This window comes from Triticum urartu, chromosome 1A (genome assembly GCF_056163025.1).
Source record: "Triticum urartu cultivar PI428250 chromosome 1A, HENAU_Tu73, whole genome shotgun sequence".
In the NCBI taxonomy this organism is placed as follows: domain Eukaryota; kingdom Viridiplantae; phylum Streptophyta; class Magnoliopsida; order Poales; family Poaceae; genus Triticum; species Triticum urartu.
In genome coordinates, this window is record NC_141873.1 from 540226310 (window position 1) to 540238216 (window position 11907).

Here is an 11907-nt window from a genome sequence, read left to right on the forward strand (position 1 = left end):
GAATGATTCTCTGGTTGGGGAAGGGGCAGCTGACGGACTCGACCTGATGCCTCCACCCCTGTTTGAGAAAAAAGGTACATCCAATAAGAGTTCAGACATAATCCCTGAACTAAAGACAATGGATGGCGGCTTACCCAGACTGCCGAATTGTAGCCGAGTGACCCTCCCAGATACTCATTTGGGCGAAATCCTCCTCCTCCCCTTTGAAGATGTCGGCTAGTATTCTGGCCACAGCCGCCTTATTATCCGACCCTCATCACTTGTAGCGGGTTGCTTCACTGCTCCCGTTGTAACACCATAAAGGATGCCCCCTATGTTGAAGGGGTTGTATGCATCGGGCTATGGCGATGGCCATCACTTCAACCATTGTCGGTTTGCTATGGGTCAGCAGCCAGATTTTGGTGGCCAGCATGCGCACCTCTTCACTGTCCGGTTGGGAGGGGCCCTTGGGCCGCGAGTTGAATCACTTATTTAGCGGGGCGCTTGAGTATTCGGGCAGCCCTCTCCGGGTTGGGTCGGAGAGGGAACGTCTTCAATATAAAACCACTCCGAGGTCCACTCCTTGGGATCTTTTCATGGGGTTCCAATGGGATACCCTGTCCTGGCTATCCGCCACACTTCGACTCCGCCTACTTCGAATATGGATCCCCTCCGGGTACGGGGAATGAGACAAAAATATTTCCTCCACAGATTCATGGTGCTTGATCGTCGACAGAAATTAATCCAGCGCTGACAAAAACTAGATCTGCCGCGGGAAGGTAGCCCTGTGTCTTCATATTGCTCAGCTGGAGGCGCGAGACTGAACAACTCGTCCAATCACCGGGGAGAGGGCCATGAGGGCGCGAGGATGAACCGGGAATGTCAGCCATGGTGCCTACCAATTTCTTCGAAACTGTTTTTTTGTGAAGGGGATGGGTTAACCGTCCCCCTTACCTTTGGATCTATAAATAAGCGTCTTGGCCTAGAGCTGAAAGGACGGGCTTGTGAAAAGGGGGCATTGGGTCGCACGCCTTCTAAAGAGGTCTGCGACGGTCAAAGTTGGCCCTTACTCCGAGGTAAGCATTAAACTCTGATGGTCCCACCGTGACCCAAAGATGTCTTTGAAGGAAATATGCCCTAGAGGCAATAACAAAATTGTTATTTATATTTCCTTATATCATGATAAATGTTTATTATTCATGCTAGAATTGTATTAACCGAAAACTTAGTAAATGTGTGAATACATAGACAAACAGAGTGTCCCTAGTATGCCTCTACTTGACTAGCTCGTTAATCAAAGATGGTTAAGTTTCCTGGCCATAAACATGTGTTTTCATTTGATGAACGGGATCACATCATTATAGAATGATGTGATGGATAAGACCCATCCGTTAGCTTAGCATAATGGTCGTTTAGTTTTTCTGCTATTACTTTCTTCATGACTCATACATGTTCCTATGACTATGAGATTATGCAACTCCCGAATACCGGAGGAACACCTTGTGTGCTATCAAACGTCACAACATAACTAGGTGATTATAAAGATGCTCTATAGGTGTCTCCGATGGTGTTTGTTGAGTTGGCATAGAATGAGATTAGGATTTGTCACTCCGTATATCGGAGAGGTGTCTCTGGGCCCTCTCGGTAATGCACATCACTATGAGACTTGCAAGCAATGTGACTAATGAGCTAGTCATGGGGTGATGCATTACGGAACGAGTAAAGAGACTTGTCGGTGACGAAATTGAACTAGGTATGATGATACCGACGATCGAATCTCGGGCAAGTAACATACCGATGACAAAGGGAACAACGTATGTTGTTATGCGATTTGACCGATAAATATCTTCGTAGAATATGTAGGAGCCAATATGAGCATCCAGGTTCCACTATTGGTTATTGACTGGAGATGTGTCTCGGTCATGTCTACATAGTTCTCGAACCCGTAGGGTCCGCACGCTTAACGTTCGATGACGATTTGTATTATGAGTTTCGTGTTTTGATGAACCAAAGTTTGTTCGAGTCCCGGATGAGATCACAGACATGATGAGGAGTCTCGAAATGGTCGAGACATAAAGATTGATATATTGGAAGGTTATGTTTGGACAGCAGAAAGGTTTCAGATAGGTTCGGGCATTTTCCGGAGTACCGAGGGGTTACCGGAACCCCCCGGGAGGTTAATGGGCCTTCATGGGCCCTGGTGGAAGAGAGGAGGCAGCGGCCAGGTGGAGGCGCGCGCCCCCCAAGCCCAATCCGAATTGGGTTAGGGTTGGGGGGGCTTTCCTTCTCTTCTTCCTCTCCTTCCTTCTTCTCCTACTAGGCCTACTAGGAAAGGGGGGAACCTACCCTTGGGCGCGCCCCTTGTGGCTGGCCCTCCTCCTCCTCCCCTCCTTTATATACGGGGGAGGGGGCACCCCATAGACATAGAAGTTGATCTTTTAGCCGTGTGCGGTGCCCCCCTCCACAGATATACACATCGGCCATATCGTTGTAGTGCTTAGGCGAAGCCATGCATCGGTAACTTTATCATCACTGTCAACATGCCGTCGTGCTGATGGAACTCACCCTCGGCCTCAGCTGGATCAAGAGTACGAGGGACGTCGTCGAGCTGAACGTGTGCAGATCGCGGAGGTGCTGTGTGTTCGGTACTTGATCGGTTGGATCATGAAGACGTTCGACTACATCAACCGCGTTACTAAACGCTTCCGCTTTCGGTCTATGAGGGTACGTAGACACAGTCTTCCCCGCTCGTTGCTATGCTTCTCCTAGATAGATCTTGCATGATCGTAGGAAAATTTTGAAATACTACGTTCCCCAACAGTCTTCGGACTCCGGATTGTCAAAGTCGGTCAAGCACGAGTGCGGAATGAGCACGGGCCGTGATTTGTCGGCGAGCTTTCAACGCTGATCCGAATTTCGGATAGTATTCAGCATAAGAACACTGCTCCAAACGGTATGGAAAAGGTGAAGAACTCACCTTGCAAGCCAAAGATTTGAAGACGCCAGATGGCATTCCCCGACGTTGGAGACTAGTTCGGGGGCTACTGAGGGAGTCATGGAATAAGGGGTCCTCGGGACGCCGGCCCATTGCTTGTGGGCCGGACTGATGGGCTACTATGAAGCCGAACTAGGGCGTGGACCCGTGACCGGACAGAAGATCTTCGAAGTCGTGGTGTGCCCTCCAAGTCAAGAATAGCGTGATCTTTCCTTTGTTGTAACCGATCGCATGTAACTCTAACCCTACTGGTGCCTATATAAACCAGTGGGTTTTAGTCTTTAGGGCTAAAGCAACATCTATTACCCCATCAACCTAGGGTTTAGCTCGCCTGATCTCGAGGTAGATCAACTCTGTAACCATATCATACACATCAAATACAATCAAGCAGGACGTAGGGTTTTACCTCTTCCAGAGGGTCCGGACCTGGGTAAACACCGTGTTCATCGCCCCTTGTTCCCCATTGATTCTAGATACACAGCTCGGGACCCCCTACGCGAGGTCCGTCGGTTTTGACACCGACACCGCCCCTTTCATATGTTTGTTGGCGCCTTTCGCCACAATCCTGGCCCTCCTCACTGTTCAGGCCATGTTATTTTCTGTTTGTTATGCAAAAAGAGAATTGAAAAAATAAGTTAGAGGTTTAAGGAAGGGGGGGTGTTTTTCGACTACGAGTGAATTTTATTAGCTTAAAATGGAGCATCAAGAGGATACAAACATAATAAGCACGCTCGGCTTCTGCATAAGTAGGATGCACGTAGCCAACACTTACGCACGCACATAAGAACACGCCAGCAAATAGCAAATTCATATAAGACTAAATCTATGTGTAGATGATGGAAAAAAAATAGAGTGATCAAATTCACTGTCTGCAAACTGTATCAATGATCATATCCGCACCAACCATCTCATGACACAAAAAAAAAAGGTCATCAATGTAGAGAGTCCTGGAATGATGTTTAGAGAGGCAAATTTAGAAGAGATGGTTGAAGTCGCTCTAAGGAGTGGAGGGTATTTTCTCCCCCCAAACACCACTAGACATTCTGCCCTTACACCACTAGATATTTTGCAGATACTAGTAGATCATACTACCTACAGTATATCTTACCGAACAAACATCACACCAGAGCTACGCTGGCCTTGGCCCTGGATGCCGCGTGCCTGCGCTGCCGTTGCCCTGCCCGACGCGATATTCAGTTAGTTAGGCGCCCACATTATTCAGGATGCAGCTGAACATTCCGCCCAAACCTGGATCCCTGTAGAAACTTCCCAGAGCCAGATATACTATGTAAAAATATGTAAAAATATCTAGGCGAACATCTAGTGTAAGCATGTGTGTCTATCTATCTATCTATTCTGGCGCTGATGTAACCCGGCGGATTTGGACGAGCGTCATGGATAATAACCACCTGCACTGAACCGTGCGCCCAACCGATGGTGCTTTCCTGCCAACAACCTTGGCCAGCCCTAGCTGCCGGACGGCGTGCGCGGCTGCCCAACTGCACAGTCGCCCCTGCCTGCCACTTGGACGATCCGCTCACCAAAGCTGGCCAGACCAGCTGTTTCTGCAATGCAACGGAGCTGATCGGAGGCTGCAGAGCACACACGTAGGTGCCTCTGCTCTGCCCGGCTGCTTGCCACATTTGTCAGCGATTGCCAAGGGTCGCCACGGGATTACGGGGCCCTTTTCTCGCTCGCCGTCGCTTCCAGTTTGAGCAACGCGTGCACGATCCATCCATCGGGTAGATGGGGTGCGGTTGAATTGGGCTTCTGAGTTGTCGGCAATGGAAACGGATGAGACGCCGTCGTTTTCATGCGTTCGCTCCGGTGGGTCGACCAGCACATTGGTCTCAACTCCAACAGATGCTGGAAGGCAGGTGCAGTTACGAGATAAAGTTTGTGGTACGTTCTGCTCATCTGCTCAACGCCGTGTCGAGTCCAGGTGATCTTGTGATGTACGTTGGGAGATCTGATCTGATCGTGGCGTGTAAAAATGCGAAAGGAAGGTGAAGGAACAGAGGAAAGCGGAGCGAGAAATAGAGCAAATTTGGCATCTTCAACGACTTTACTGGTAGTATTTCTCTGTCACAGCTATCCACACTAACTACAGCCGGAGGATCGCAAGCGATCGGATCCGGCGAATGTACATTTCCACCCTCCTCCTGCTGCTGATTCTCTAAAGCTTCATCGGCTACTCCTACATTATGCACAACGAGCTCGCCGCCGGCGTCGAAAGCCTCGGCGTCAAACTCTGCTTCCAGTACGAACGACGATCCTCCGTCCCGGAAGCCTTCACCGTGATGGTAGGCCGTCTCTTCCGGCGGCGCCGCGGCCGCCGGCACGGCAGCACCAACGAAGACTCCAACTTCTTCTACTCCTAATTCTGCTTCTACTCTGTCATCATCCCAAATATATACATCGGACCTCGCCTCCTCAGCCGGCATGGCCGCCGGCGAATCGGGAGCTTCACTGCAGGACTGCTCGGCCGGCGTCTCAGATTGGCAGCTCAGTACATCGATCCAGCCGTCGTCGGACTCCCAGTCAGGCAAGACCGAGCAGAAGGCCGCCAATGCCCTCATCCTCTCGGCCGTGTCATCATCGGGCACGTTCTCATCCTCGTCGGCGTCGGATTCCCACATTGCGGCGTCCAATGTGCTCTTGGGGGAAACCCACTTGCCCTTCAGCTCAGCCGACTCGACGTCCGCACCGCAGCCAGCGAACGCCAGGAACGGGTGCTCCAGCAGCTGCTCCGCCGTCCACCGCTCGCCGGCGCACCGCCTGAGGCACTTGTCAAGGAAGTCCTTGGCCTCCGACGACAGCCGCTCGGGCGCCTCCGGCACGGCGTCCGTGTACCCGATCAGGCGCACCGCCGCGAACACGTCGTCCATGTGGCTCCAGGGGGCGCGGCCGGTGGCCATCTCGATGACAGTGCAGCCCAGGGCCCAGACGTCGGCGGCCGGGCCCTGCTCCTCCCCGCGCGCCACCTCGGGCGCCATGAACGCCGGCGTGCCCCCTATCGGGCCCGCCGAGCCCACGCTCCGGGCGCACCCGAAGTCCGCGAGCTTGGCCCAGCCGTCGGCGCCGATGACCACGTTCCGGCCCTTGACGTCGCCGTGGACCATGGACTCCCCGTGGAGGTACGCGAGGCCCCTGGCCACGTCGGCCGCGTAGGCGCGGACGGCGCCTTCCTCGAGGCAGCCGCCGTTCCGCTCCACCTCGTCCGCGAGCGAGCCGCCGGGCGCGAACTCGAGAAACAGCTGGTACTCCCCGCCGGCCGCGGCGCGGGAGCCGAGGCAGGGGAGCACGTAGGGCGAGCAGAGGGAGGCCAGGATGCCGCCCTCCCGCCGCAGCAGCGCCTGCGCGTCGGCGGCCCCGGCCGACTTGACCGCGAGCAGCTTGTCGCCGTCGCCGTCGCCGGCGGCGAAGAGCGACACGACGGCGCCGGACGCGCCGCGGCCGAGCGTGCGGACGCGCGTCAGCCGCCGCGGCCGGCCGCTGGTGCCGGGCGCGTCCTCCGCCATCCTCCCCAACCCTTCCTCCCTCATCCCCCCCGGCGTTTTCTTGGAAGATTGGGCCGGTCGGTCTCGCTCGGAAGCCGACGACGATTGTCGAAGTCCGTGCGTGCGCGCGCGCGCGCTGATCGATGCGTGGATACGAATGTGTTGCTGTTGCGGGATGGCGGGTGGAGGATTTGTATTTATGGCGCGCGGGGGAGTGCCAATGCCAGGTTCGGCGCGAGATCTTGCGTGCGGGGCTGGGTGTCGATGGCGGGAAAAGCACGTGAGGATTTCGGCCATGGCGCGCGGGGCCGGGGTTTTACTCGTGCCGGGAGGGGCGGGGCCCTGACCTGTGGGCCTCTCGTGGTGGGTCCCGCCTCAGGAATGTGCTGACCGGCCACGTGGAACGGCCGGCAACGCGAGTGGAAAACGGGGTCAAAGAGTCAAACGGGAAGGGTGGGACTCTTTTTTTTTTTCTTTCGAGAGAATATAGGAAGGAAGGGACTATTTGCTCGTGTGGATTTGGGAAGGGAGCTCTGTGAATTCTTGGGTGAGCCTAAAAGAGCAGGAGTGGCTAAAATAAGCACATTATGAAATAAGCAATATGGGTTACCTATTTTTTGGACTCCCCTCCCTCTCTCTCTCTCTCGACGCATGTGCGATGACCCTAAACGCATGACAAAACTCCGACTTCCCTTTGACTCTCTTTTTTCCCTTTCAGGTGTGTGGCTCTGTTCCTCCCATTTGAATAGCTCTTTTTGTTTTGCAGAGACGTCGCACATTGTTTTGGCCACCATCCATTTTTTACCTATCGAGAGACAACGGGTGTGGCCTATGGCTTTTGGATAATTCTAAATTTCAGGATTGATAGCCGGGCCGAGTTGAGAAGTCTGAGCTTTCAATCAAGATTGCTCCTTAGGTGGTAAGATTTGGTGCCAGGTGTTTTTGATATGTGCAATGATTCAATGGCGACGACTGTGGATCCATGAAGTTTGTCCTCAGGGCCACATACGCGAAGACTTTTCATTTGTCATCGACGAGGTCAAGCCGGCTCCGATAAGGGAGCGGTGACAACAACATGGCGGTGGCTTGTTCTGGTGGCAGTAGTCTTCGTTTGATGGTCTCAGAATTTTGATGTAATTTTAATTATGTTTGAGATGCTTTCTACTTCTGCAAACTTTTACAGTTGATCTGATCCTTAAAAAAGAAACTATTTGAAATGAAAAAGAAATCATCCGTACAAGCTTGGATGGTGGAAGATGCATCCATGAGTCAGCTGCAAAAAATTTGGATCTCAAATATGTAGTTGAGCAACAGTCAAGAGTAAATATTCAAGTCAAATTCATTTGCCACGAGCTCCCGGAGTGTCCAACCAACACAAAAATGTGCACGCGCCTTGCGGACATGACTATCTTCGATCCCACCAAATTTCATGTTTTTTTTATTTTTTTTGCTATTTTTTTCTGGATGGTCAAAGTACTTTGACCGGACGGTAATGGCGCAAAAGGGCATTTCTATAAGTGACACTAACTGCGGAGGGGCAAAACTGAGCATACCTGAAAATTAGGGGCAAAACTGAGTAGTGGGTTCGAGTTAGGGGCAGAACTGGAATTGACCCTTTCTATAACTACGTGTGTTTAACCATTCGAATGCAAAAGCGGTAGAGCAGTTGATTATATACAAAAGAATAGCGCATAGGTAACATTTTCCTTTGCGAAATACTCCCTCAATAAACTAATATAAAATCGTTTAGATCACTATTTTAGTGTTCTTTGACCAAATACGCTTAACGTCCGATTTAAATGCGTGCAACGAGCCGGTAAAGATCGATGCCCGCTTTGAAACGGATTGATCGAATGTGCGTGCAAGAAGAAGAAAATACGGAGCCAAATCAAATTAGTGCATGTAGGTTCTATGCTGAGAATGGAAGGATGTAACGCAACGTGGCGACTAGAACCGGGCTATACGCATGCTCCCGTGAAACCTTCGTACTACGACTGCTGCCATATTTTTTTTGCTCGGACGATGTAAGTCCGCGACCAGTGACGGAGCCAGGATTGAAGTATAAGAAGGGGCCGAATACGTATATTGATCTAATCTTGTTGGTAATTACTTGTCGCTTCTATTAAAATTGTCGATCGTTTGGGGGGAGGGGGCTGCTCGTCCCCCCGGCTCCGCCCCTACCCGCAACACCTAGCATGCACGCCGTGGTTGGTCCGCTAAAGTGCGACGCCTTCTCGATCGACCCGCCGCGCCAGCTGCTGCCATCTGTTCCTCTTTCCTTTCCCTCGGTAGCTCTGAGGCGACCGTCTGCGAGCTGGCGACGCGCAGGCCCGGGTAGGTGCAGACGCTGGGAGATCGATCGCCTTGCTCGTGGCCACGACAAGCGTGCAGCCGCTCTTGCTTGTTGTTCCGCTCGTCTTCTCTCCCTTTCCCGTTGCGGAAGGCAGTGCACTTGTGTGTCTCAGCGTACGTCAATGCCCATAAAAAACGCCACGCTGCGCCGGATGTGAGTTCTCGACCTGCAAGCCAGCCAGGTCAGAGACGCGTCGCCGTGGAGGGCTCGGACAAGCAAAACTAATCGGTGGCGGTGTACACGGTACACATAGCCATCGGTGGCCATTCGTGTTCCACGAAGCGATGCGGTGCTATTTTACTGTACTTTTTTGCCCGGAGTAGCACTGTAGCAGTGCTATAATTTTCTACGAGGCGTCAAGTGGTGTACTCCATCCGACTGCCATTTCTCTTGCATTTTTAAAATAACTGATCGACACGTACGGCATACCTAAAAATTTAAGCAACGGCAGCTGGAGCTGGAGATACGATGAGACCGCCGGTCCTTGTTTACCCGTGCCGGTCCTGCCCAGCAACAACAGCCTAAACAAACAACAGCGACTACAGGACAGGTAACCGGAGGAGAGATGCAATGCATATGCGAAAGTGCACTGCACACGATGCTCCACACGCAATTCACGGCCGATGCCTGCTTTGAACTGCGGTGATTAGCTAAATGATGCAAGCTAATGGCGGGTGTGATCTGCCAGTCGGGTGCCATTCGTATAGCAGTGTTCATACATATATGTACTCACTTCTGTTGGGCTAATAAGTCTGGTCTACGGATCTCGATGTAATTTTTATTATTTTCGGTGTTCGTTGTATTGACATGATTGAAGATGAATAGATTGAAAATTTCTCGCAAAAAAAAAACTGGCATATGGATTTTCAAGTCTACAATTTGACTAATAAAACATGTATAAAAAGATGTACTAATGGCTTCGGCGAGCCCGGAAGGTAAGAGAGAGGGAGGGGGTCTTTTTCCTTCTTCTTTTTCTTCTTCTGAGGGAATATAGGAAGGAAGGGACTATTTGCTCGTGTCAATTTGGGAAGGGAGCTCTATGCATTCTTGGGTGAGCCTAAAAGAGCAGGAGTCGCTAAAATAAGCACATTATGAAATAAGCAACGGGGTACCTATTTTTTGGACTCCTCTCTCTCTCTCTCTCTCTCTCTCTCTCTCTAGCGCGACACGCATGTGCGCTAACCCCAGACGCATGACAAAACTCCGACTTCCCTTTCACTTTATTTTCCTTTTTCGGTGTGCGGCTCTCTTCCTCTCGTTTCATCCATGCCCCGAAATAGCTCTTTTTATTTTTGTAGGGACGACTCACATTGCTTTCACCATGCTCTGTTGCTTTCCGATCGAGAGACATCATTCATCGTCAATGGCTTTAGATAAGTTATAAGTTATCGAGTTAGCAGTCAGGGTGAGTTGAAAAGTTTGAACTTTCAAGATAAAAAGTTGAAATCCTCGAGGGTCGTCTTTTGAAGTTTTGGAAGTGGAGCTACTTAAAATGAAAACCCGTATATACAAGCTTGGAGGAGGGAAGACGCAAATCACTTGATTTTGACTATTTTGCTAAAAAATCAAATTTGGTTCAAAATTTCATATTTATCAAAATACCCAAAAAATAGTGAATACTACATGCACCCAATTGTAATTTGGGAAATTTTGAGCCTATTTGGAAATAGTATTGGGAGATGTTGACAAATTTTGCTAGAAAGATTCAAATTTGGTTTAAATTTGAAAAATTTCACAAACAGCCAGTAAATATCCTGTAGTAACATTGGAAATCTTGAGCTTATTTGGACAACAGGATTGCGAGATAATGACTATTTTTCTATAAAAGAATGTTTATTTTTTCACCATTAACTTTGAGTCCATCCTCCATTTTCTTTCTAGATTCGCCAAGGAATTCCATGGAATACTACTAAAATAGGAAAATTCACGTGCATTGCAATGGGATATAAATATTCTATTACGTTATATTGTGATTTTCCTGCCCATATTAATTTGATTGTGTAAACAAATGTTTTTATCAAATCTTGCCTATAATTTACCTTATATTTTGATGAGAACGGGAAAGGCCGGATGAAGGTGTTATGGTAAGAAAAGTGAAACATAGAATCTTACATTATTTTAAGCAAAGTAGAGATTATAGTCCCTGGATCATTTTCTTATGGAGGTTGGTATTGTTGCATTTTCAATTGAGTCTACTATTCTTAAATAGTTGATCTCCATTAACTCTAAGTCTCTTAACATGCGGCCTTCCACATCACGAAAGTGTGCCATGTCTGCATTCACTAACACTATTTCACAGTCCAATGCAAATCACATGCATGCATACTCTTTGTTCACATACAATGCAAGTATGAAACGTTTCTAACATTAAAAATTAGTAGCTTATGAATAAGATCATTTTCTTCATACACAATTCACCTAAAATTAATCTATAAATTCTTGTCACAACGCGCGGGCAAATCACTTAATCACTATAAGAAGAAAAGGGTGAGCTATACTTACACCATAGTTGGAAGAGCTTGATCACTGACCTAGCATAGCCAATCTTGTTACATGAGCGAGCAGAGTGAGGGTCATGTTACATCACTGTGGATGTTAGATGAGTGTAAAGTGCACCTAAAATAATACAACAAGAATGACATTAGCTAGAGGTGGCCATATTTGGGTCCAAACTTCATCTAATGGGACATCTCGAAACGGACGACTTGCATGATCACTCTTGCGTCGTCATCCAATTCCGCCACCTTCAAGGTGAGCATCTTCGCGTCCTCCGAAGCGGCTACGATCTCCAACTTCTTCTCCTCAAGGTTGGCCTTCCCGTATGAATGTTGGCTGAAAAGGTTGGGCCCTTTTGCTCAGTGCCATGGATCGGATCGAGACTAGTAGCCAACCATGCATCACACAATAGGTCGTCTTTCCACATGTTGAAGCTTTCTCCGTTAACCCCTCTTCTTTGAATCGTCACAAAAGCAATCTGTACCATCCTCCTCGTTGTGCTCCTCCTCATCATCATGTTGCCGAGCGGCCCAATCCTACTGTTGTGTGTGCGTGCCAAGCTCGGTGTAGTCCTGGTGCGTGCC

The 11907-nt window shown here is 49.7% G+C and overlaps 1 protein-coding gene across 1 annotated transcript; it reads right to left on the reverse strand.

Moving 5' to 3' along the window:
- Nucleotides 1-3797: 3797 nt before the first annotated feature.
- LOC125533071 (mitogen-activated protein kinase kinase kinase 17-like) lies at nt 3798-6707 on the reverse strand. The gene has a single exon (XM_048696857.2). It carries the CDS (start codon nt 6517-6519, stop codon nt 4888-4890), a length of 1632 nt encoding a protein of 543 aa, XP_048552814.1. The 5' UTR covers nt 6520-6707; the 3' UTR covers nt 3798-4887.
- Between the last annotated feature and the right edge of the window lie 5200 nt (nt 6708-11907).